General features: G+C 43.9%; 1 protein-coding gene across 6 annotated transcripts in view; it reads right to left on the reverse strand.

The window, feature by feature from the left end:
* Positions 1-27,908, reverse strand: part of MAD1L1 (MAD1 mitotic arrest deficient like 1) — a 320,017-nt gene that overhangs the window by 218,154 nt on the left and 73,955 nt on the right. For 5 of the 6 annotated variants that reach the window (XM_040647851.2, XM_004945136.5, XM_040647852.2 and 2 more), the window contains one exon: positions 9,326-9,470. In XM_040647851.2, the coding sequence (XP_040503785.1) occupies positions 9,326-9,470 (145 nt within the window). Of the gene's footprint in view, positions 1-6,307; positions 6,401-9,325; positions 9,471-27,908 lie in introns of those variants that run through there. The other variant, XM_040647855.2, reaches the window with a different exon arrangement.

A 27,908-nucleotide genomic window follows, 5' to 3' on the forward strand; every position in this document is an offset into this window, starting at 1 on the left:
CCATCTGACATTTTACTTCAGCCAATGTGCTCATAAAACAGGGAACAGTTCATTTCTCCTCACTGCAACAAATCATGGGTCAAAGACCATTTCCACAATAGTTGGAGAAAAAAAAAAAAACCTCATTCGACTTCAAATATATTCATCAATTTAAGCAACGCTTGACCTGAGATGATGTGAACATGCACTGAACAAAACAGTTAGCACTGCATCATGCTCTGCCAGAAGCAATCCAAAACTCCTTCACTCTCCAGACAGTCCTTCGGGTTTATAGATTTTGGGTCTTCATTTGCAAGGGCACTCGGAGTGACTGGTGTCTGAGTAGTGCAGCTGTGCCTACCAGAGGCTCCCATCACACGCTGCAATAAACCACTGTGCAATTACTTAATCAGCTCTCTCCCTCCTATCCTTTAAAAAAAATCCACAGTGATTCAACTTGGAGCAAGCCCCGTTAATCCAGTTCTATGGCTGAGAATTAACAGAGAGAGAAGTCAGGGATTCAAAGTTCCAGTGGCAATACCACCCCTCTAAGAAGCACAGATATTAATGCCCTCAAACCCTAAGTATTTTCGGAACAAAGAAGTGCTGAAAGCCCTTTCCATGCAGCTTATCCGAGCTAATAATTTAGTGGCAGATGTTCAGAAGTCTTAAGTCACTGCCCCTGTCCTTGGATGCTGTCAATGCCACCTCTTGTTGCCAGGAGCAAAGAAGTTTGTTCTGCCCAACACCCCTCACTGCACACATCCATCTTCCCTCTCGCTTTTCTGCCATATCCACTCCAGCATCCTTCATAATTCAGGGCTGAGAAGCAAAGGAATAAACGTTACAGCACACGCATCAAGGGAACTATAACTTTGAATTACCTGACCTTGGTGAGTTTAAATTCTCCGCCATAACATTGGATTAACCTAATTTCTTTTTATTGAATATTTTACCTTTAGAAGTCGCACAGCCCGTTCTTGCAGAGAAATACGAGTTCTGAAGGTCAAATAAATTCTTTTATGGCCATATTTCTAATTTTCATGGTCTCATCTCTTAGCTTTGAGCACTGATATGTCGTGCTGACGGGACAAAGCACAAACCAGTCACTATTCTGGCAGAAAATATATTATTACTATATATATATATATACACACACACACATACACACACATATATCTCTTCAAAAATACCCCAAGCTAATACATACCTTTTAATTTTGCTGCAGATACTAAATTGTTATAGTGCTAGATAGCTCTAAATGCCTTGCTTACATAGAAAGTGTCAGACATAAGAACAGTCTGTCCTTGTGTCCCCACTACCAAAAGCACCTGATACAAAGGTAGCAATGACCTCTGTATTCTGGTAACTACACGGTTCATCGGAGCCACAAAAAGGCAAAAAAGAAGAATCCTGGGGCACTGATTCAAAAATATATTGCTAAGAATTGACAGCGCCCAAGCCCTGCTCTAACAAACCACACCTCCTCTATGCCTCTGCAGCACACATCCCTACAGGTACCCATGTAGGTACACAAAGAGGTATAATGCCCAGAGTCAGTTAAATGGGAAGTCAGTCCATTTGTAGTGAAGAATCAGGCCAGTGCCAGATGATGAGCAGAACCCACTTGAGAGGATGCAATGGACAACACCACAGCATCACAGTGAGCCAGCTTGGCCATCTCAGACCCTCTCAACAGACACAGGCCCAAAAGCAGACAGGTAAGCGAGAAATGAAGGGAACCTCAGAGGCTTTAAAAGCCATTCTGGGGCAGGATTAGCACATGATAACTCAACAACTCTGCTATTTTCCTATTAACTGGAAAAAGCGAGTGTTAAATATGTGATCACATCAGGCAAAGTAATGGAGCCAATGAAAAAGTGCACAACAAAAAAGCATGCAGTGGGCTGGGAGCCGTGTCAGGAAACGTGCATTTCTCCTCTTTCTGAAACCTACAAATCTCTTCTGTTTTAACTGCCTTCCAAATGGTTTTAGCAAACTTCTTCAAAACTACCACGGACAACTTCAGCTCCAAAGGCATCGATCTCAGCTCTCCTTATTCATTCCTTGCAGCAAGATTCTGCAGTCATATCAGCAAGTGGTGTTAGCAGGTCCCTGGAACAGACTGTATCAAAGGAAAACGGTTTGTGCTCACTTCATTCTGTAAGACAATTTCCATTTGCTTAATATAGTCATGATATTTTAGTGAGGTAATTATACTCTTAGCTATCAGTAACAATTAAACCCTTCTCAGACTGAGGTTGCTTAATAAAGGTCTCAAAATAAATAACACATTCCAAACACAATATTTTTAAATGTCAAGCATGCAAATAAGATCTTGTAATGAATATAACGAAGCATCAAGTACAAATCAGCACTAAGTCGGGCTGTGATTGTACAGAACTCTACTAAAATTGCCGCTGGAGTTACTGTGGAATGCTGATCACTGTGGCAGAAAGGCAGCACAGGCACTGTAGATGAAACCATTTCATTAAATACTATTATGGTTTAAGGGGACAGCAAGGGAGAAGCCAACGGTGTTGCTGTGTTTCCATAGCTGCAGAGCAGGGCTGGTCAAGGCTGTGGTCAGGCTGACAACTGATATCTGTTCATTTGTATTTTGTGTAGCAATTTCCAGGAAAACCAGGTTCCTCTGCAGCCAGACCACTCAGTTATGAGCTAAATAACACCCAGAAGCAGCTAAATTGCAGGGTAGAGACAAAGGAGAAAAGAAAAAAAAAACATCGCTCTCAATTTCAGACCTAGATGGATTCGAGATGAGGTCAAAAGATCCTAGAAAGCTGTTGCATTTGGAAGGGGAGATCACAGTTTAAAGGTACTTATACAATGCAGACCACAAGATAAAAAAGAATGGTGAAGTAGATCAATGCAGACATTAAAGAAACAGAAAGGCAAAGAGTGGTTACAGTAAGCGTTTGCAGAATCTCCTTGTGCAGCACCCACTGCAGGCAAGGAGCAGCAGAGCAAACCATCTCCGACACAGCTACGCGTGGAGCCAGCTGCCCGAGCTCCAGAAGGTGGTTAGGTGGATTAGGACTGAAATTGGGCACAGGACGCCCACATTTCTGCCTTCTGCTTCTTATCTCAGCAGCGCCCTTTCCATACTTAGTAACTCTCGGCTTAGAAACGTCTTGCCATGTTCTCTGTCAGATCCCAACGTGACACAGCTAAGCAGAACAGAATGTCAGGAAAGCACAAACTGCTCCTGGTCCGTGCTCATCACGTGGCCTCCATCCCTGCAGGGCACCACGCCTGTAAGCTGTGAAACACCCAGATAAAGCCAAAGGAGAGTTTTCAGAGCAGAGCAGGATTTTTCATCTGAATGAATTTATAGTCTGCAAGGGCCCATTAGCAGAGATCAATTAACCCAGGGTCAGGGTTAGACCAACCCCAACCACAGACCATCTCAGCAACGATAACAGACAGCCCTCCAATTCAGAGCGCTGCAGGAAGCAGGACAGCCTGCTTTCACTTCAGATGAACCTACCCAAAATGCTCATAGCAGGTTTGAATTATACAGCAGACAGAAATCCCCCATATCAAACCCAGATCTCTCCTTCCCACATCACACCAACACAAGGCTGTCGGAGACCACCAAAAGCAAACACAACACTTGGTATTTCCTCAACCTTACTAGAAGCCAAGGACCCTGAATCTCACTGTCTCATCACAAAGCTGCACGCCTCACAACACGGCCCCAGACACTCTTGTATAAGCCATGAGCACAAAGCCAAGCAGCTCCAGCTAACGGGGGAGGAGATTTTTCATAAAAGCCTCTGCCTCATCTGGCCTGTTAGCCATCATTCTCAGGAAAAAAAAAGAGGAGGAAGAATCCTACAGAAGAGCAGTCTCAATTAGAATTCATGATGTTACTGGATACTAAAAATTACAATTCAGCAGAGACCCCATTCAGACCCCTCTCACTCTGCAGACAGCAATTACCTCTGTCTTTCCCATCCCGCAGCAGCTAATGATCTTCTCTCCCCTTGCTATCATTCCCACCCCATAACAACCAATCACCTTCTTTTTCAGAAACTATTTAACTGATTAATATAATCAAACTGAAATGAAAGGGTATGGTTCTCAATCTAAAGGGCTGTTGAGTCCCTTGCAAACACAAGGCCTGTCTTGTCTCCTCCCTTCTTACAGATATGCAAGATGATCTAAAAGGTATTACCTCGCCCAACAAAACCTGCCTTGCAGAACCACAGAAGAGGGAGCATTGGAATTGCTTTAGAATGTATTTATTTGCAGGCATTAAAAAGAAGACAGCTTCCATGGTTTTATAAAAACTGAGGGAAGGAGAGCCAAGGTGAGCAGAGGAATGGCACAGGTCGGGCTGACAGCAGATAGCAATCATGTGAAGGCTGGCAGCACAGCTGGGGATGCATTGGTAATGGAACTGCTTAAATGATACACATGGAGTCATGATGTGGGTTGAAGAGGGGAAGAGGCATCATATCCTATCAGCCAGGGAAGGGCATTTGGTACTGCCTGCAGCACAGGGAGCAGTCCTGGGCCCACCTGTGTGCCATGGGTGCAGAGCCCAAATGAAGGCTGCTGCAAGGCTTCTGTTTGCCACACTGGCTGCTTCATTGCTACCAGGTGCAACATTTAAAGATAAATGCATATCCCAGAAAAGGGGTTAATTCATCTTCTGCTCCAAACTCCCTGAACTTTCAGATCTTTCCTTGCACTTTCAGACCACTGACCTCCTACTAAAAACCACAACCAATATGCCCAACATGACAGAGAAACTGACAGCATTCATTTAAATCTTTACTGATTACAAAACAAAGCAGATGGCAAATCAAGTCATGAACTCTGCATCTGCCATGCTTAATGAACAGTTTAATTACCTAGTCCCGTTTCTGATGCATCTCTGCCATTCTCAGCTCTGGGAGTCAGATCACACCGACGCCTGCAAAGATATCTCCAGGAACATGTGGTGTGAACAGTCAGCTGGGGTTGGTTAATCAATACTTATTTAATCTCCAGCTTTTATGGTGATGGCCTGAATTATGGCTCAACTGAAACAGATTTCCTATCAGATCACGATTGGGTTGAATGCTCAGAAAACAAAATGGGATTTCTCAGCCTCTTCTATGGGCAGTGGAGCACCTGCAGGCAGACAAACACTGCAAAACAACAGCACACACACAGTCAGATTCATTCATGTGCTGCATTGTGCCTCACATGAGAGCGCTGGAAGCAATTAGGACAGCATACATTCAGAAAGCCTACAACCTGAGAAGCAAACTGGACTCATTTGGGATAAGTTACTGAAGTCAAGGAGTTAAGGAGTCACTGAAACTGTGCTCCACATTTTGAGCTGCTGTGTGTGTAGATAGGCAAGAGCTTCCCATGAAGGACAAGGCACCGCTGCAAGCAAGCAGGGGATTTGGTCCCAGGTCAAACACACTGCACGTGCCTGGGGTTCTTCTCGTTCTGTAGCCTCACATGGTTACACATCCAACCCACTCTGTGCACAGAAGATACAGCTAAGAATAAATAACTGACTGCACACACACACACAGGAGAGGAGTGACGCAGTTGAACCTTCACAGGAGCTAACTAACAAATTCAGACTGGGACTGATCCGTGACCTGATGGACAGCACATGAGAGGAGGAGGCAATGGTCCTCCAGAGATCCACACAAACCAACTTTCTACCCTTCACATCAGAGGATTTGGGAGTCCCTCTGCATGCCTTCACCACTTCTCTCCAGCTTCCCTTCTGCTGCACAAGGTCCATTTGTGCCCCCGAAAGCTGCCCTCTGGGAACAAACACACCAGAGCTTTGTGCTCATTAAATACAGGCTCAATGAGCTGCTTGACCTCAGATAAGGATTTTCTGAAGGGGTTTTTCATTTCAGGATTGCTCCATGTCATAGGAAACTACCCAAGAGATTCAAATTTTAGTCATTCAATAGCAACATTGATTACTTTTAATAGCTTACACCAGAAAGACCACGAGTTGAACGGAAAGCTCCCTGAAAGAGAAATACTCAATAGCTCAAATCAAATACAGAACTGTGGGCAAACACAATACACAAAGCCAATATAGCAGTAGATCAAACAGGAAAAAAGGACAGGGATAGACCTGGTCCTTCCCCAGTGCTTCACCCATCTCCCACTACCGCTGTGTTGGACCAACATTGTGTAATAAAGCCAGGATAAAAGATTTCTCTAAAACTGAGCAAAACCAAAGCAAAAAGACAGCACAACAGACAGCAAATGCAGCCAGGTGGACACCTAACAGAGTGAGTGAATACATCCCTTCAAACATTAATTTCTCTTTCATTACCCTAAGTGAGCAGACTGACACTCCAGGAAATGCCTTCAAGCCATCAGCGTCTGAAAATCTCTCAGGTGTCCAAGCCTAGACTCTCATCTCACTGAAAACACATCTATCAGAAAGCTTCAAGTACTGCCCCGATCTACAAGAGACGCATGAGAAAGTGATCAGCAAACACAGCAGTTTGTCAATAGTAATAACCAGGATGCACATCCTGCCCCACTCCACTATCAGAGGTGGAATTAATCAGGCTAGATCACCGAACAAGTACGTCACAGGCTGGAGAACACTGCTCTTCCAGATGGTCAGGGAAGAGTTGTAAAGCCTCACAGTAGTACCCTAGATTGACAACTGTGCCTATTCCAAACAGTAAACCAAGTGGAAATGCCCGAGTAAGGTCAAGAAAGCCCAAAAGAAGCAAATGAGGCAAGGAAGCAAGCAATGGAGGGAGAAGTTAAATGTGCCGAAATGGAAATATAAGAGCATCCAAGTAAAACAGAGTCTGTGGCAAGTAGAAAATGAACCAGACTGAACAAGACAGGCAATCCACGAAAGTCAGAAAATATTGCTTGAATCTTGAGACAAAATTCAATAGCCATAAAATCTGAGAAGGAATCAGATCGGCAAAGCAAATGTCATCTGCAGAGAGAATGTTTATAACTAAAATATTAGGTATTGCTGTTATCAAATGAAGAGCAGCTTATCATTTTCTATTGATCTTTTAAAACGTATTCAAGACCTGAGGCTTCCAGGTTACAATTTGATCCCAGAGAACAGATAGCTGTTACTGTATTAACCTTGCACTGTTAAATGTGTCTGAAGTCTTTCAATCCTTATTTGCTCAGAATACAGGAGCACACTCACTGCCCTACCAGAGGGTCAAACATACACAAATGCAAAAACCACAGTATCAGAAGCAATGGTGATTCAATCACATATATAATAGTCTCTCCCAAATTAGATTTTCACAGTCCTATTTAACAAGACAAAGACTCAATAGAGAGAGCTCATCTTTTCTGTTCTCAATTTACATAGACAGAAGCACACTGTACTACTGATGCCACTAATTAGATGATTAAATACCATTCTAGGTGATATGCTTTCAATGTTAAATAATTATTTTTAACAGGCAGTATATTTGCTCAATCTCATTTTTAAATCACAATATCGTACTTTTTTAATTAAATGAAATTCCTTCGTCTGATTTTGCATGAGAGCAACCAGTGGGAGAAGCAGCGCCAAGAGGAGATTGCCCAAGTAGCAGAATGCACGTACTGCTTCACAAAGGACTCCGAGCATTCCCTGGGTGGAATATAAATTTTCAGAGAACAGCAAAGTCTTTATTCCTTTAAAGCAGGGCAGCGGAGGAATCACTCGGCATACTGAAAACTTTCACTGACAAAATACGAGTTTATTTGCTGTGGTCTGATCAAGGGCACTTCCAACTTTTCCTCTATGTCTCCCCACAAGGGGAGTGAAGGGGATAGCAAACAAATTAAGGACTCTGTTGTACCATATTAGAGTCCGATCCATTACGTGACAAAGTATTGTCGTGTTTTTGTCCGGTAATTAAAGCAGTAATGATAGCAAAGTTATTCTGTGTTCATTGAGAAAACAGATTTCTGCTGATTACTGGAAATAAGTTAACAAAGGGGATAGTTCAGAAGCCATCTGAGAAACTCCCTTTAGAGCTGAGCAGCCCAGTGCCACACTGCACAGCTGAGAAGGCTGGAAAGGCTTTTTATCAGGTACAGCATTCCCCTGTGCCACAACCAGCCACACCACTATCAAAGTAGGACAACACGGAGGGCCGGCTGCTGCTGAGCTGAAATGCCTTTTCTATTTCCACTGAGGTTTTGCCCAACCACCCTGACTGCAATGCCTCCCTCAGTGCAAAGGCAAAAACTGCTGCCCTCTTCTCGCTTACAAGGCTCTTCACGACACCAAATTCTGCAGTCACAAGTGGTGAAAAAATATCCTCCTGCCAAACAGTTGTTCCTGCTCCTAGAGGCCCTGCTCACCATCGACTACAGACTCCTTGGCTCAACACCAACACAGAATTAAACAGAACCGAGTGCAGAGCAAACAAAACCAAACAAAGTGCTTTACTCGACATGGAAAATAAAAGCCTAAAGCAGTACCAACAGACGAGCTCCTTTCCTGCTTGCTCAGACACTCCCACAGCAGCACCTTCCTCCCCGTGCATGACGACGTGTCTGGCTTCTTCTCTCACCCCAACTTCTCCAGTCTGACCTTATGCACACACGTTAGCTTACCGACGTGAGCAGTTTGATGATATCAGGCAGATTGCTTTAGATGAGTGAAGTTTTGTAAGGAATATTATTGAAAGTGAAGTCCATATCATTCTTACTAGAAAGAATTATTATTCCCTTTGGGGAAAGAGCTCCCTTGGAATTTAATATTATGTTTTTCAATGCTCTACAGACTTGAAAATTATTGTATAGAATTTCATCAGGGAAGCACACTCGATATGGGATAATGCAGACTTTTTGAAATATCCTATAGAAAGAATCTTAAAATGTATTTTCAATTTACTGGTCTAGTGCCTGCCATTATATCTGAACAGACTTTCAGCGTTAGAGGAAGGCGATTCTCTTACTCTGTAAATTGTTTTTCCACAGGAACAGTTGACAAGGTGCAGTCATTTCGTTCTCTTTAGGGAAGGAGGTGAGGCAGCGAAAGCCTTTATAAATTCCCCTCAGTGGCTCAAAACACTCTGGAGACAACATGATTCAATTCCCTGCCCTCTCACAAATGTCATGCCTGAGACTAAGCCACAGATTGCCAACGGAGCAGGAGCCCAGATGGAGGAGCACACTAACAAAGCCTTACAATGTACTCATACCTCTATCCCATTGCAGCCCTGAATACAAGTTTCATGTCACTTTTACAGCATCTGCTACGCAAAGCCCCCAGAGAAACTTAGCAGTACTGGAGCGAACACAGAAGAAACACATGGAGCAGAGAATAAGGACACACGTCTACAGACAGCATCCGGACCCTCACCTTGGTGAGCAGCAGCACACGTTTCTGCAGCCGCCTGACCAGGGCCTCGTGCTGCTCACGCTTCTTCTTCTCATCCAGGAGCTGGCTCTGGATCTGTAGAATTTCCTCCTGCAGCTGCTGCCGGGCCTTCTCCATTATTCGGGCACTAGGGAAGATAACACAGGCTTGTGAAATTCTGACCTCTGCCTCTTAATCAGAGAGACCAGAAAGGCCAGAGAGAAGTAGCACACAGCAGCAGGACACCAGGGCTGCTGCCATGTCGTGTCACAGCTGCACTGTTGGAATTGTGAGTAGCTGCAGCCTCCTTATCAACTCTTCTCAGAAAAAGATAGGAGAGAACCATGCCAGTATCGGCCTCTTGTTCAGCATAAGGGATTACTGGAACCTCACATATACAAGGCATTTGAGTAATTGCGTATCTATTTCAAAATCAGTTTGAGAAGACAGCTCATCTTCAACAAACAACACAAGATCTTGGTTCCTACTGCATCTTTTCCTTTTGTTTTTCCCCTCTGCTAACAAAGTAAGAGCAAAATGGAGGTTTAGTATGATCTGCTTTTAGAGAAAAATAATATTCATCTTGCAATTATAGCCACCACCTGCACTCGCTCTTTCCAGCAACCTACGTTGAAAGATAAATGTCTTCTAAGGCAGTTAGCACTCAGTTTGCAATGTGGACATGACTCTCAATTAAACCAGAAGAGCTTGGCTCCCCATCATTTTAAAGCACTGCTTAGATAAATCTCAAAGAGAACGCTGCCTTAAAAGACTCTCAGCTTAAATTAAGTACATCCTGCACTGCCAGGTCATTGAATTGTACTGGGGAAATTTATGCAGGAATTCACTAAAATCCCCAAGAGGCTATTCTGCAACCTCAAAATTCCTCTCCTTGAAGACAAACGTGCATATTAAAACACCAGGTGAATAAGGAAAACGCGCAAGACTCCAGTTCAATTTGGAACCATTCAGAAACCAATTTAACAACCAGGGACTATGAAATCGACTCTTCCTTGTTGTATTCTGGTGGGAAAGTTTAACAAAGCTAAATCTGCTTTTGAAAATGGATAATTTAATTAGCAGGGTACCATTACATCCCTGGTTCTGTTTTAATTGGTCAATTAAAAAGGGAATCTGTGCCCACAAACATTATCTACGGTGATGGAACACGAGGCAACAGCAGCCTTGCACTGGATGCTCCTTATCCATCACAGCTCAGCTGACACTTCAAGTTCAGTCTTGAGGATGCTCAGTGGAAATACCAGCCTTGTTCTTGTTAAACAGTGCAAGAATTCCATGGGCTAACAGATAATTAATTGTTGACATATTCTATAGAATAAATCTGTATTTAAAAGTTTCTGAGCAGTCAAAATCTAAGGATGACAAAGAGATTGAGTCCTCATATTGTGTATATCAGATAAAACAATGTGGTAGAATTAAGATGCCAAACGTCACACACACATACAAGTAGCTTAGGCAGTAACACACAGAAGTTAAAGTTACCATCTTCTATCATACTGAGCAATCTGATGGGTTAACACCACGCTGACATTCGGAAAGAAGAGGGAGACATACGATGGGTTTCCTTCAGGAAATAGCAAATACTGTTTGAAACTCAGACCTCACAGAGAGCTCAGGCCTTCACTGACGTTCCTCTCAAACTGGCTTGGAAAAGAACTGCTTAAATACACAAGGAAAGTTAAGCAAAGGGAAACAAATGGGCCATTTCCTCAGCTATGGCAATGGAAGCTAGCTATAGCTATGTTCTATGGAAAGAACACCATCTTCTGCTTATATTTCAGACTGAGCTAAATATGATGTTAATGTAGATAGAATTTAAATGCCAGAGATGTCTGAAAGCAGCAATACCTACACTCTCTGAACTGACTCTGCTACCACCGGTTTCCTTAATATGAGAAGTGTGAAATTCAGCTTCCTTACAACTCTTCGCACCATGCCAAAGCAGATTATTGAGATCCTTTCTTCCTCTCCTGGGACAGATTGATAATCCTTCCAGAAACTGCACCAAATACGACAAAACCCACCTCTAGGAAAAGCAAACTCCAAAAGGAAAGTTCTGTTCCTTAGTGCCACAAAGCAGGATTGGAATGCCGGCGCCCAGCAGCAGTAAGTACCACTCCAGTCAGAGGTGGGCACTTCTCCTCCACACCAGTGACACCTATGGCTTTTCAAAAGCAAATGCTTGCTCAAACCAAACGTTTAGAAAAACAAAAAATGAGCTCCAAGTCCCCCATTCAATGTAAGCACAGAGAACTGGCATTTTTTAAAGCCTCTGCCAGTTCAAAGTAAACCTTTTAAGCCGTAAGGAGAAAAAGTCATTTCTGTTTATCAGCCCGTTAATGTTCCTTGCTCCATACCCTAGTGAATGAGATGCCAGCATCGTTCTGTTCCGAGCTCTTGAGACTCTTCATATTTTGTTTTTCCCTTCTGTAATCCGCTTTAATGTAATCTTAATGATAAAACTTCATTTTCCAGAATGTTCTTTGAAAGACTGAGAACAATGACAGCAGGCAGTGAATACTGAAGCCGTAAGATACATTTTAATAATTTGCCTCAAAAAAAATTACAAGAGCAGCTCTCAGCTTCCCCCAGCTCCAGTGATACGTGGAACGTTACTCGAACCACTCCATCCTCTCAGTAGCCAACTCACCACCACACAGCACTCTGAAAACAACAGGGAAAGCAGAGGGGATGCCACAAGCCGTCCGTTTGTCAGCCTGAGAGGAAAGGCAGATATCTATGTGCAGCAGCACAGGGACAGCTGGAAGAGGAACAGTACCTGGTCACAGCGCAGCTGAGGAAGAGCACAGCTCTGTGCACCTAGCAGGGACAAGTGCCAGAGAGGAGGAGGGCACCAAAGAGAATGTGCTGGGGATTGGAGTGTGGATGGGAAGAACGGTGGAGGAGCACAGGTGGAAAACAACGACAGTGCTGCTGCACGTGTGTAACAGTCACACTGCAGCTACCAGCATCACCACACAGAACAAAATAAAAAGCTCAGTGCACAAGCTAATGAGGCAAAAGAAGAGGAAGGGAGATCGCTCTGTACCAATATCTGAGGCCTGACAACTTGCATCCTTCTCTACATACCCACGCATTTACAGACGGCACACAAAGTCATACACCACACTGGCAACTGAGAAACAGAGGGATGGATTAAAAATGTTATTTTTCATTCCAGTTCTCCTCAAGTTTCCAAAACCAACGTGAAGGCACAGATAGCAAGAGGGTAACTCCACGTGCCTTCCTGTTGCCCAGCAAGAAGCAGAACAGTGTCCCCATGGCCTCCCTGGAGGAGACGCCCTCAGCCTCCATCCTCAGCACCAACCTCCCCTACAGCCTCCGCCTCTCCTATGGTGGTGGAGAGCCCAGAGATATGTGGCAGACATGGGCAAACAGTCACACCTACATAGAACATAGGAAATAAAAGGTGGGGGTCAGGCAAAATACAAAGCTTTTCATCTTACATTAAAAAGGGCAAAATAAATCCACCGTATGATGTTGCTGAAAAGATGGGGACTGCTGCAGAATGGAGCTGCCAATTAACAAACGAAAGGCAGGTAAAAAAGGAAAACGTTAAGAAGAAAGAGCCATATGAAATACTGCTACAGAAAATACTACAGGGAACAGAATCTACAGAGAGTCAGTAAGGGAACAGCTTTGTTTTTGGTAAGTATTTTTCCCAAGTCTTCAGCAAACACCTGCAAACTTTCTCTTGGCTCCTACTTTGTGCCTTCTCAGAGATCTTTATGCATCTCACCCTCATTGGGCTTCTATGAATCAAAAATCACTCAAAAATAAGCAGCTGCTACGTCACACTGCTGCTCTACCTACACGTCCTGGGCCAGAATGTAATTACAATGAGGGAACAACACAAAGAATTATTTCTCTTGTGTGGAGAGATGAAATGAGTGAGGAGCGGGCAGATGTTGGGAGCTTTATTGGTACACTGACAGCACGTTTTATCACTGAGGCAGTATTTAATTTTACTCCCCAACCAGCAGCATAAATATCAGGCTCAGAACTTCAGTTCCTTCAAAGTGAAGCTACAGAACAGAAATAAGACCAATTTTATGTCCTGGCAGCACCACGATCGCTTTAATGGACTGTCAGGAGGTCGGACTGACTCAGAGGACACATCAGGGCCCTCTCCCTCCACAGCCAGGTGGGCACACACAGCACAGCATCCCCACAGCTCTGCTGCCACAGCTCAGCCTCACCTTGGGAGGATTTAATCAAGCCCTCAGTGTGGGATTTACTATCATGCTAATAAACACGCTTTCTACATCCACCATCAAGATGAGAATGAAAGCAATGCCTTAATTTAACAATGAATGAGAGACTTCTCTGGCTTGTTTTGATCTTAAGCTGAAAAATGAATAGTTTGCCAAATACATACATCATTGATTTCTGGAAACTAAAATCTTTCAAGGGTGAGATAACTACAGGCATTACTGCCCTTTTTCCAAGCCTCTAAACCTCAAGTGTTCATAAGGCCAAAGCTTTTGTTAATGACATTCATTTGGTAAATACAGCTTTTACTGATATTTAAAAACCACTGAACCCACGCTGCCTGTTGGGTGCTTAGAAACTTGATAATGTTGCCATCTTCTGTAGAACTGGGTACAGGAAAAAAACTGATAGCTGAATAGACAAAGTGATTTATAGCAGCTTACGTACACAGATCTATTAAGGGCTTTTGCTACATCTAAATACTCACTGCTCTTGTTATGAATCAACATTTGCATCCTGACCCAAACTTACTCTTCTGTTTGCAGTGCCTGGTAGAGGAATACATACCGAGTATCCTTAATGATGTGGAAGCAATTAAAGCAGAAGCTAGAAAACCAACAGTTCTCTACAACTATTAGCACATCGTGCGTGTCATCCATCTCTGGATCATGATTTTGTATATGGCATTTGGCAATTACAGACTGCCTGTTTTTAAAGAGCATTCACTGATAAGGATTTTCCACTCCTACTCTGAGATAAGAATAATCCCCACCTTACAAGTTTAAGAAGTTCACTGCAGAGAACTGGGAACATGCTACAGCAACGCCTTACGACAGCAGGCTGATATATCCAACCGAGCCAAGATTCACTGAATTGTCTGAACTGCAGTGAGCTGTGAGCAGAACAGCTACATTCTGATTACTTCAACAGGAGAGCTGTGCTCGTTTGATCCTTCCGCAGGTTCTACTTTTCACTCTCATGGCAGGTCCAGCTGGTGCTGAAGGTCAGCCCATGGGCAATAGGCCAAGCACCAAACAACAGCAGCGTCCATTCCCTTCCCCAGCAGACCATAATCTTGCTAGGAACAGCCAGAGCAGCCCCTGCAAGACAAGGAATGCAAGGCAGAAAACTACTGGAGAAAGGAAACTGCTGGGGAAGAGAGGAAAAACAAAAGCACCAAGGAAGAATATTGAAACAACCTTTCCTCCAGCCAGGATCCAAGCATCCTCTCCGCAGCTGGCTTTATTTACATCATCTAATTCAGATTCTACATGCTTTGAAGTCCTACTGCACTTTTTTTCTTTGAAAACAAAAATCACAACAACTGAAACAAAACAGGGAATGAGAAAACCCAAAGATTGAAATAATTACTAATCAAAGGAGAGGCCTGTACATGGGATGGTGAAGTCACTGGCCAGCTCTACCCAGTAATTTCTCTTCCTGTCAGCTCTGATGAGTTTTATATTTCTAACATTTCATCAATTTGAATCACCAAATTCAATTTGCATTCACAGATAAACAGAGAGGGAATAATAAATACTCTCATTTGACCTTGGAGAGTGAGACAGAAAATTGCCCTCCATGATTTCATTTCAATCCAAACCATAATGAATAATGCAGTTGGCCCCATCAGTTACCAATCTATAATCATTTGTGGGCTGGATGAGCTCACATCTATGCCTAAATATGATGAAGAAAACTTCTCACAGTTTTTGTACCAATTTTTTCCTGCTTCCTCTTCCCTACTCAGACAACACATTGGTCCCCGTGCTTCTACACCAGCCCCGCTCACCCCCAGCTATAATTGCCTGAAGGATTCCGATTTCTTGCACCATCAAAAGCAAGGTGAGTGTACTGCACAGTTATCTGCTCAATCCAACTCAGTATTGTGTGCGTTGTAAAGATCTTCCCATGAGTACTCTAATCCGGGGAGGATCCTCCATCCCATTGAGCTGTCAAGCTGTGGGCTTGACTCTGCAGCCTGGGCACGAAGAGCAGAAACATGGCACAGACAGCAAGAGTGGCTACGAATACTTCAGGTGGCTGCTCTACAGCCAAACCAACCCTTCCTGTGAGAGAAGAGTCATTTGGGAACAGGCAGCATGAGAGCTGTAAACGACAAAGGAAAAGGATTAATAGAGAGGAGTGAAAAAAGGGAAATTTGCTTGAAGCAGGGAATGAAGTGAGTTGGAGAAAGGCTGTGCTGAGCAAACTTGTCAGCAAACAAAAATGCCGGAATTCCAGGCTCTTGACAGTTAGATAATAGCTTATCTTAATAAATAAAGAGGATCAAAGTGTTTAGATGAGAAAAACAAAAAATTAAACTCTCCATTGCAATATAACAAGCGAGACCTCACACTCATGACTCATTACAGCTTTGGGAAGCTTCTACAGATGTTTCCAATGACCTTTTCCAATGAGAGCTCATTTCCAGTGTGCATTACCATACCCCACAGTGAAATGAGCAGAGTGTATTACTGTTCGGACACGCTTGTTTTTGTTCACGTGAATTTCAGAATAACTGCATGAACTTACAGAAGGCAAAATTTTTGGCAGTATTTCTCGCAGAGCAACCCAGTGCTGGACCCCAGCATAGGCCTCATTAGAATTCCAATCTGTGGCTCAGCCTTTCAGCAGCACGCTTTTGGCAGTGAAAACCTGTCCAGGCTTTCACTGGGAACTCACAAGGGAATTCGTAATGGATACTTGTTGACAACAAATAGACCTAGAGAATTAAGAATTACCCCTGGCACACACCCATGGGACATCAGTGCAGATAAAAGGAAAGGAAGGGCTGAGAAACCACTCAGCTGCCCCTAACAACTGCTCTGGCACAGCACTGCTCTTGGCCTCTCCTTCCCACACACACCAATGGAGCTTTATCTCCTATCTGCCTCCCACCCGCTTTGACTCAGCTTGCATCAAAGCAGTCTAACACGATACAAGCTACCCTAAGTAGAGCATTAGAAAAGCCTGACGATTATTAAAAGTATACTGGATGCATATTAATACTGCAAAGGTCTTAAAAGTCCCATGCCCAAATAACATGACCTGTAATCACGACTCAGAACAAGAGGCGCCGTGTCCCTGGGTGGATCTGTTCTGCCATGCTCAACCAACAAACCAGGATTCACTGCAAACTGCATCTCCTTTCTGCAGGGCCTCTGCCCCATTTGCTGAAGAATTTGGAAGATTGATGAAGAACAGAAATTGCTTGAAGTGAATGATCTCACATGAAGGCAACTGAAAGTCTCTCCCCCAGAAATGATTCCTGTCCTCACCTATGCCAGAGCTCCTATCTGATGCCACAGGCTTGTCAGAGGTAGTCCTCAGGGCTTGGTCCTTAGGTCATTCCTAACTTTGGGCTCATGAAAGGCACTGACAGCACTGCTGAAATCAACAGCAGTCATTCATAACATACAAAATCCTGGTTTTTATAATAACTGCTTCTAAAGGACGAGTTCTAAATATCCCACAACGGGATCCCAAGAATAAGGCTACGCTTTCTCCTTGGTTCACATCTGGTGTAACAGGGCTCTCCTAAGAAATAACAAAATCAATATTTTTCTCCTGTAGAAATTCACAGATATCCATACATTAAGTCAACGCAATCCACCACCTCTGCCAAGTGAAACAGGAGGCCACATTCACAGGAAGCAAGACAAAGACGTGCTGTGCAACCAACTCTGACATCTCCTGAGAGCTCCGCCTTGCAGCCCTGATGCTGTCTTCCACGCAGCTATTTTCCACTGATTGAGGATATCCTGTATCCTTAATCCTAAAGCTTTCCATGGCTTTTCCCTACTGCCACCCAGAGATGCCCTATGTGAAACTTCCACGAAACGTGACACTGCTACATCCTATCTGCAAGGCACAGAGGCATCTTCCCTCCAATTTCCTCCCCCCAAATTAACTCAAAGAACCTTCATGCCAATATAAGGCAACAGGAATAAAGCTGTCACTGTGGAAAGAAGTGTCAAAATGACTAAATTTAGAGCTCGGTTGCATCAATTCTCCTGCACCAATATTTTTAAATGTTTAATAAAACAATGCTACACGCTATGCAATCTCTTTGCAATGAATACTTTATACAGAAACCAGTCAGGTGGACAAATAAATAGTCTTTATATGGCAGTTCCATGTTTCAAAATCACTAGATGAGCATAAAGGTCAGATTTCTTTTTTGGGGGTGAATCTGTTACAGGGAAATATATTTAAAGACACAGCAACCAGATTGCTTTGGTTTTGTCTCACTCATAAAACAACAGTTATCAATTAAAGAACACAGAAGCATCACTTCTGTGACTCAACTGACCCCTAAGACAACGCAGACGCTCATCACTGTCTTACAGCTTCAGCATGTGTAAGACACATGCATTCTGTGCTTGGCTTACGTGCCTTTAGTGGACTGCAAACAGATCTGAGCATTCAGACGTGAACAAGTCCATTGGTCAGAATAGCACAGTTCTGACCAGCCAGTACACAGGCAATCCACATGTCAGCTGCAGGGTTTGCCACAGCTCACACCTCAGCACCTGAATCTGAAGCACTGGAGCTGTACTCAAAGGCAGTAGAAGTCACCTCCTTTCCAAGCCAAACATCACTGCTGAACTCACACAGCAGCCATGGACTCAGCTTGCACCAACACTGTGTGGGTGCCAGGCTGCCTTGGTTCCCTGGGGAAGTGCGCAGGGAACACTTTGGGGTGCTGTGGTTGCCCCAATGCTCTTTCTTGCTCTCTCCTAGGATGTGGAGGAAGAAGCCTTTTAATACTCACTTCATACTGATATCATTCCTCCCCTCTCCATCGAATGTAGAATAACGATGACCAGACCCAATAAATCTTTACTGCCCAAGCTCTCATGTCCCTGTCAGACACCACTCAGTCCTGTTCCCCACAACTATGAAAAACTGATTTGATGCAGAAAATCAGATATTCAATTGCACTATACTCTGCTACAGCTGTCTGCAAGGAATGAAAACAATCATGAGTCTGCAAAATCATGAGTGGCAGGAGGTGAACAAGGAGCTATTGTTCACTGCCTCTTTCAGTAGGAGAGCTAAACAAATTAACGGACAGAAATTCATCATGGGCTATTAGCTACAAAAAGATATCACCTTTGCCTCAAGAAATCCTTAAGCTTTGAACTGAGGAAAAATATGAGAAGTATCACTCTTCATTTGCTCTTTTATTTGACTTCTCCAAAGCTCTTAGCATTGGTTCAGGCTGATCTTGGCTCTGATTGCCAATCTGGATAAGGGAGGTGGGAGGGGGCTGCTTACTCTGAATGCACACCAGCAGATCTCATCTAGCTCAAATTTTACTCTGGTGTGCTTTTTTTATTGAATTTTCTTGGGTGAGTATGCAGTCATCTCATCTCTCTCATACATGAGTCATATTCAATTTCCAAACTATAAATTAGTAGCTGAAAAAAAGAATGTCTTTTCTCACAGATGCAGCATGCCAGCTCTTGGCTATGGCAGCAAGCAGTCCACCAGTTTGTGCTGCCGCAAGCTTCCCATTAGAAACACTATTCGAGAATAGCCAAAATCTCCTTGTACCAAAGAATTAGGGCTGTATATGTCTATTCTATTGGAATATATTTGTGTTGAGGTGTTGTCAGCCGTTGGAATGGCAGCATGTTTCTGAAGGGAACTGTTCTGCTTCCACCCCGCACAACAGCCACCAGCTCCCCTAGAGGGCAGGCACAGAGCTGTGCCCAAAGCAGGATGAGATCTGCATGGGATCTTTACCAAGAAAAAACTTTCAGAGATCCAAATTTTCCAAAGAGCTCTTTTTTAAGGAAAAGTAAGCAAGAAATGATATAAAAACCCAACAGGAATAAAAAAATAACACCATGTGAGGTTTTGCATTGTGGCCACCTGTATTTAAAATATCCTATTTGGAAACACAACCCGTTATGCACCATCACCACCATCTCCAACCACACGATGGGCACACAGAGCACAGTGCTCCTACATTCATCTGTAGCTGTACCAGCCAAACTAAGAAGGTTAAGAACAGAGAACCGAAAAACAAAGAGATATTCGGTAAGGCTGATTGCCCTGGCACTTTAAGAAATGGTACTGTGGGGTTCTTTTGGTGGTGTTTTTCTGTATTTTGCTTGTCTGGAGCCACCCAACACCGCAACGCACAGCACCAGGACCTTCATGGCCCACATTCAGCGCAGGCACTTGGCAGCCAGCACATTGCCCATGCTCAGCACGCCCTTCGCCTGCCACCTGCCTTCCGTTATCATCTTCCCTGTTGCCTTACCCTACCTGGTTAATAAAGCTTATCCGTCCTGTTTATTTCCTTATTGATCCACCATCCCCTGCATGGGAAAAGGCGTCAATGCAGTTAAGGGCAAACACCTGCTTGGAGACCTCAGCTACTTTCTGAAAGCGCATTTTATTCTCACCGGATAATAAGATTCTGTGGTTAAAAGAGCTTTTAGGTATTGGCATTGTCATAAAACATTTCTTGTGTCCTACTTCACCAGAGCTGACAAACTCTCCTCTTGCTGTCAGTGGAAAAGAAGCACTTCTAAAGAGCTTTGGATACTTTTGCATTGCAAAGTGAAAAGGAGAAAGTGAGATATTTCAACAATGTTCCATTTCATTCCAAAGCCCCATAAAGAAGAAAGAAAAAAGGGAAGGTTTCTGCACAATCACTGTAACAGGCAAGCAGCTCCCTTATTAATCTCTCCTTCCTCCACATCCCCTGGCTTGGGGGCTTGGAAAGTTGACACTTGACTTGAAAAATGCCAACTCTAAGCAGTTTATTTCCTCTTGAACTTTAAAAGCTGACTGAGACAGAAATGACCTTTAAAAAGGCAGGGTTAGTTCCTGTATGAATTGATAGAAGGACTCTTTGCTTACACAGCACAGCAAGGTACTGAGCAAATCTCCTCCGCAAACAGCCCTTCCTCACCACAGCCAGAGGAACGCCATGTTCCTCCACAGGAGTGCAGAACACGGCACTGCTGGCCCAACTTTCCTCTGTCAAGAAGGAAAGACCCATCACGATAACGCCATGAGCCCCGGCCATACTCATGCACAGGACAGACACCGCAGGAATAACAGTTTGAAGACGCAATAGTGGCTACTAATAATCCTTCCAGCCACACCAGTTGCCAGAAATCAAGCAGAATATTCTTGTCTGAGGTCCACCCCGCAATCAATGCCAAAGAAACACCACATAAGGATTTTGAAGCAACAGGATAACCCTAAGAGTTTTGAGAAAGGAAATGTGCAAAGCAAATGCACAGTACACTGGAGGTATGGGAACGCACTGGAGAAACACAAGTGTACCCCATCCTCTAGGCTAAGAATGACTACTTTTTCTTTTTTAAACATCTTTCCTTTCCCCCTACTCTTAGTCTTCATCTTCCGAACCACGCTGGCTGCAAGAAGCAGAGGACTGACAGAGTTTGGGAATCTCCATTGAAGTATGAAGCATCACTTTGCCATCAGCAGCAATGAAATACTTCCAATTTACCATCAGCCCACTTACACAGAAGCACGCATTTCATAAAGAGAAGCCCAGGGCTATTCTGAGCAGAATTTACTTTTCCTTTTTTCTCTGGAAGGAAAGTACACATCAAACTCACCGAGGCAGACAGAAGAAGTCAAGCCTATATAGTCTAGGTTAACTTATTAATAATGAATCACTTCTCTCATTATTCCTAACGTTGGGTATCAAGCAACATGCCTTGAGAAAAATGAGCGGGGGGAGGAGAGATGGGGAGCAATACTCAGTGATACAGTGAAACTGGAGGCACAACGAAGAGCCACAGCTCTAAGGGGAAAACTGAGTGGCAACTCAAACGAGAGCTCAGCAGCTCACTGCTGGGGGACACTCAGACAATTCCTGCCCCTGAAACACCCACATGCAGAATTGCAGGTTAAAGGATTTTCTTTTCTGATGTTGGTATTCTCTGGTGGGGCTTTTCCTATGCATACAATCAATGGAGGTCTCAGAGAAACCTGTTCATTCCAGCAGTGCTTGAGACAGACTCCCATTTCCAACATCATTCTATCACCACTTCTTTTCAATGGCCAATTTAATATGGTTTAGCTTCCAACCACTGTTTTGTTTTTTTTTCTCCACACATTGCATGGGAGAATCTAGCTCATGCTCATAAACAAGCTTCCAAACATCTATCTGGCAACATGAAAGCAGAAAATATGAATGTATGGTAAGTGTAGAAGTACTGCAAAACAGATTTGCCCGACTGTAATACATATCAAACTCAACATTAAAAAGTGATAAGAAACTGCCACCTTATTTACATGGGAAGTACTTCAAGGCTTCTAACTAGTGCCTGAAGGTTTGAATTAAAGCAACTTGCATCCCAGGGCATTTTTCTTGCAGTAAGTTGTCTTCATGTAGTTGCTTTGAGGACTCTGGTCCCCATGCTTCAGCACAGCCTAACAACCCCTATGGGAGCGAATGGTTATGTGAACACAGATCAGAAGAATATCTTTGAATGAACCAAGAAAGATGAAGAACTTGATGTAAGAGATGAAAATCTTCAGTTTAAGATTTTATTGGATTTTTGGAAAGACAATAAAGGCAGAAAGGTGCTAGTCCGTAAAACTTGGGACTTCAATCGCTGGTTGTTCAAATACTTCTTGCAGTACCTGGGGGTGCTGGTGGATGGGAAGCTGGACATGAGCCAGCAATGTGCCCTCACAGCCCAGAAAGCCAACCATACCCTGGGCTGCATCCAAAAAAGCACGGCCAGCAGACTGAGGGAGATGAGCCTGCCCTTCTACTCTGTGCTGGTGGGGCCTCACCAGGAGTACTGCACCCACACAGGGAGACCTCAGTACAGGAGATGCATGGAGATATTGGAGCGCATCCAGAGGAGGGCCACAAAAATGATCCAAGGGAACAGGTTGCCTACTGATGTGGTTGATGCTCCATCCCTGAAGACTTTCAAGGTGAGGCTGGATCAGGTCCTGGGCAACCTGATGGAGCTGTGCTGTCCCTGTGTGCTGCAGGGGCGGTGGACTAGATGACCTCTAAAGGTCCCTTCCAACACTAAGGATTCTACAATTCTATCTTTAATCATGGCATTTAAAATATCTCCAAATGAACATAAATTGAGAAGTCTACTTGGAATCACTTAAATCAATCTAATGAACAGTCAATCAATTTCACTTGAATTCATGAATTCATTTACATTATTGATTTAATAGCTCCAACTATTACTTACTGATAGCATTCAACAACCCGAGAATTATTTGAAAAATCCATAAGCACATTTGCCTGTTACCAATTTCATACAGTTTTTTTACTGCATTAAGTCAGCTCAAAGCCTAACCTTCTTGATCTCATCACTGCTTTCCTGATACTTCTTGCTTAATTCCTATTAAGCAAGGCCTATTCCTATTAAGACTGGGCCTATTAATTCCCAGTCTGCTTATACCCTCCTCTTCAGGATCTTGGTGTATCAAGGGAACCTGCTTTAGGATGGGTTGGACTAGATGATCTGCAGAGGTCCCTTCCAGTCCCTACAATTCTGTGATTGGGAAATAGCACTATTCCATGAAAAAATTGTACACTGTGACATGTAAGGATTTTTCCAGGCACCTCACTAGAGCCAGTTCAGCACACACCTTACTCCTGGCACCTACGTTCTCCAAAGCCATAACACAGTATAAAACAGCTTTAACTGAGGGCACAAAGGAGAAATCACTCCAGCTTTACCCAAAACTGAAGATAAAATCCAACTATGCCTTCAGCATTTATTTTAAATATGGGACATAGATAAATTTCACAGCTTTTATGGCCTAACTTGGCACGTTCCCAAGTTCTGCTTTTCTGTAGTGGTTGTCTTTTAAAAATGCTTTCTATTCCTTATGAAAAGCACTGGCAATTTGCTCAGAACAAACATATATAAGCTCCCTATGTGGTCTTACAACAAGTTGTTAAAAGAAGACAACACCGAGTACAAAGATATGTCCAATATTTATTCCACTTCCTTTTAATTCCACTCTAAAAACACTGTCAGCCGTCATATTAAATAGCATCAAATCTATTTATGTAAAGCTAATTAACAGCGTCTGCCTTCGCTGACATCCCAAGACAAATCTTTCTGCCAGGAGAGAGCCCCGGCAAGAGGAACAAACGGATCCATACGGCCGCCCCACAGGCACTGCTCGCCTTCCCGCAGCTCCCTGCCGAACCCTCAGCACTGACATCAATCTGACAGCACCTCACTGCGCTCATTCGCACCACCTTCCCAAGCGAGCGGTCCCAGGAATCCTCCATGGCACATTAAGGAAGCTGCACACAGCACAGCTCTGACCTCAGCAGGGAAAATGGGGATTTCTGAGAGGATTCCAAGTGCCAGACTCGCAGGGGCGACAGTTTCATTAGGAGAAATCAGTGTGGTTCTGTACCAGATTTAGTGCGAATCGATTAAACAAAACAATTGTGATACACCTGAGTGTAACCAAGTACAAGGCTCTGCTGGTAGCTCGGCATTTCCAGAAATCAATCCGAGAATTCAATGCCTCCAAAAAGTAAGGCAAAACAGCGACTGATTACATTTAATAGCATAGCAGTAGATCTAAATGTAAATGCAAGGAAAAGCGGGCTACACATAAATACGGGGCTGTAATAGCTGTGAACACCTCGCCTTTAGGAACACTTAATTTATTTGTAAAGGCAGCTTCTGTGCTTCCTGCCTGCTCCCCTCTGGGTCCCATAAACTGCAACTGTGTTAACATAAAGCTGAGTCTGCCTCCAAAGTGGAGCTGAATGGCTCAGTTCCCATTCTGATCTCCAGGTGGAGGTCATATCTCAAAAGCAGGCTTTTCCCACACTCCTGTGGGCTGAGCACAGTGAGCATGCTGCAGGCCTCTCCCATGACCAACTCAGACACGGCTGCAGTCCAAATCAGTACAAGGCAGGCACTGTATTGCTCATCCAGCCACAGCAGCTCTTCAAGTATGTTAAACTTGTTAAATGCAGGGCTCATGCCTGGGCCACCTGTTGAATGTGTAATCTGTGCCTGGTTTTCATACATGGCATCACCATATTTTCAGCTGTCTCCTTATGGTCCACTCCAAAATGGCAAGGCAGCTGTTAGATATTCCATGCTTTGACAGAACCTGACCTGTGAAAGCAGAAAGCACACCCTCGAGCACAGGGCTGCAGGTGGGCCATGTGGCTCAGCACGCCCTACACAGCAGCTGCAGCCATGCACAGGGTTCTGAAGAGCACATACGCACTGACATAAACTTGTATCTCAACACATTGCATTTATGGATAACAGCACAGCTCAGGAAATGGGAAATCGGTGTTTCATATTCTGTGTTCCCTGTAAGCCTACAGCAGCACTTAAACATCACCTTCCTGCTGATAGCCTTCATCCACAGACGTGTGCAAACATCCCAAGAACCGTTTTCGCTTTGCTTCCACTTAAGATACATTAAGCCTGCAAAGCAAAGGATGGCAATGCAGCATGCTAAGCAGGGCAGGCGCTTCCAGAACTGTTTCTGAGCCACAACAATTAAAAGAATTTGAGATCTTTTTAATCTGACCAGAGTGATATTGTTCAGAAGTGGAAGAACTGGCATAAAAGGAAGCAATATATTTTGTTTCACATCTATGATCCCTTACTTTTCCTCTCGCCTGGCTAGCAGTGAGGCTGCTGCTGCCACATCCCTGTCTCTACGCACAGTAACTTCTCTCTGAAAATGGGCAAAGCCTTTCCCAAACAGATAAGCTGACAGAAAGGAGATCAGATGATCTGAAGCGCATTTCTTACTGAACTGTCTCAAAGCTGTGCAGCTCACAACCATAGTCCTTCTCAGACCTGGCAGGAGCACTGCTAATCCCCAGTGTTTCTCCACCAACACAGGAAACCAAAGAGAATTTCTGGGAGGAAAAGCAAAACGCTGTGTCAAGAGCTGCTGTGGTCTCAGCTGTCAGCAGGCAGGGAAGGCACCGAGGTCTGCAAGCATCAGGAAGAGGCCAAGATGCATGGCTGCAGTTAGTTCAGACCTAGGGTCAAACTCTCCACCCTTGGTGTGGTTCACCTCTTTATTCCTTGGATTGTTTTCTCTTTAGATTAAAATTCTTGAAGAGATTGAAACTGATGTTTAAAAAAAAAACCAAAAAGCATTTGTTTTTAGATCCTTGCCATGCCATATTTAATTGTGAGAAACAGGCCAAGAGCAATACTCAGTACCTTACGAAACGGACAACGTTCATACTTTCCATATAGAAACACAACCAGGTTCAGGATAATACTTTACAGTGATTCAAGAATTCTCTTTTTACATTTCTCATTTCTCAAAACCAGCAGGCAATGCAGCAGCCCTACTGGAATGAAACAAAAAGCCACTCTGAAATCCCCAAAGCCCTTCATACTCTCACATCTCATTTTCCAGGGAAACGCTCATCTAAGTATTTATTTACATGATAAACATGCAAGAAGTCCTAGCATTAGGATCACTGTAATTACCTATGGATACATAGGAGACAAAAAGTTCTCAGCAGAACACTCAGGGCTCAAATAGAGGGGAAAAAAAAATCCACACATGCTCAAGGCCCAAAAATTGGCATAAAAGAACTGTTAGAAGAGACACAGCAAAGTTTTCTCTCGGTATCAGTCACCCCGGTGCCAAAGTACAGTAAAGAGAGGTCTGAGACGCAGCCAGCCAGCTCAGAAAGAAAAATCACTTTAATTTCAGATAACAAAAGATAAACAAGAAGAGACAAAACCAGTTAGCTCTGCACCCACGTAGGGATGGGGAAATTGGCCATTCCCTGGTGCTGCAGCGGGAGCTGTGCTCCAGGCATCACAGCGCCAACCACCTCCAAAGGGGAAACGGAGGCAGCAGCAGGACAGCCGCCAGCAGAGCCAGGCCTTCAGGAGGGGCACATTCCAGCTCTGCCTGCACGCCTGGTGGGTGCCCTTCCAGGGGGAACTCTTCCCTCTGGGACACAGGAAGGGCGATTCTAAATGATGACCACAAACTAAAACTGAAACCTTAGCACTCTCCGCAAGACGAGGGCAAGGGTGGCAGGCAGTGACGTGCAGCATATTTTATCAGGTCAAAGACATTCAGCTTACGACCCTGAGCCATATATTAGATTTCCCGACACATAGATCTGCTTTAGCAATCCAGCGGGGATGAAGAGGAAACACAAAGCACGGAGCTGCTCCTCTGCTTCCTTCCCAGACCTTTCAGAAAGCAACTTCAGTGCAGATAAGCAGGGAAGGTGCTGATCTAATGAACCAGCAAGATGATGTTCAGTCACATCGCTGGAAAGAAACTACTTTGAAGAAATACAGCTCGGTTAAGTAAAGAGAGAAGTCTATACAAATAGGGAGGTGTTTCTAAAGAAGATCCTCAGAACAGACTCTCCATGGGCAGCAGCACAAGCAAAGTTGGCTGATAAAGCAGATTCAGCTGCTAAAGCAAATGGAATTCACATTCGCATTTAGTTAGTGGAAATCTACTAGATACCCGAGGGTGATGAACATTAAACAGTGTGAAATTTTATTGCATTTTCCTTATCCCCTCCTGGGATTTTTATGATGATAACCATTTTTTGCATATAAACAGCGGCAGTTCCAAAAGCCTCATTTTAATCGAAGATGTTCCATGAAATTTTAACATGTGCAAAGGCTTTGAGTGCTGAGGTTTCTTCCTGAAGAATGACATATTTAAGGAGTTAGTGAATTAAACTCACATTCACATCATGAATAGTGAGGTGACAAAGATTCAAACCCAGCAGGTTCTGATGTGGGGTGAATTTGCTCCGTCTATAATTTGCAATTATCTGAATATTCCTGGTGTACAGAAACTTGCTCAAACTGTCTTGTCATGAAGATGGATTCCCTGAACACTTACCCACGGTATTATTAACATTCATACGCTGTCAGGCTTTGCAATGAATCCACGTTCCACTTTTAAAGACAGCCTCTGTCCCTCCAAACACCGCTCGCAGTGGCACACAGCTCACACCACACCTAACCCAAGCCAGCACCTTCATTGGCAGCCGAGGTTGATCACAAAATCATGCAGGTTGGGAAGAGCTCTAAGACCACCAAATCCAACCCCAACCTACCCCACATCCCCCAGTGCCACACCTCCACAGCTCTGAACACTTCCATGGCAGTGATCCCACCGCTCCCTGGGCAGCAGTGCCAGTGCTGCACCACTCCTTCTGATGATGCTTTAGGATGAGTATAAGCACTGAGCAGCACTGAGGCACAGCTCAAGTTCTGCAGAACACCCTCCCAGTCTCCATCAACTTACAGCTCAGATACCTTCTCAGCCAAGTGAGGTACCTTTGCAATAA

The sequence above is a fragment of the Gallus gallus genome, chromosome 14, assembly GCF_016699485.2.
Source record: "Gallus gallus isolate bGalGal1 chromosome 14, bGalGal1.mat.broiler.GRCg7b, whole genome shotgun sequence".
Taxonomy (NCBI): Eukaryota; Metazoa; Chordata; class Aves; order Galliformes; family Phasianidae; genus Gallus; species Gallus gallus.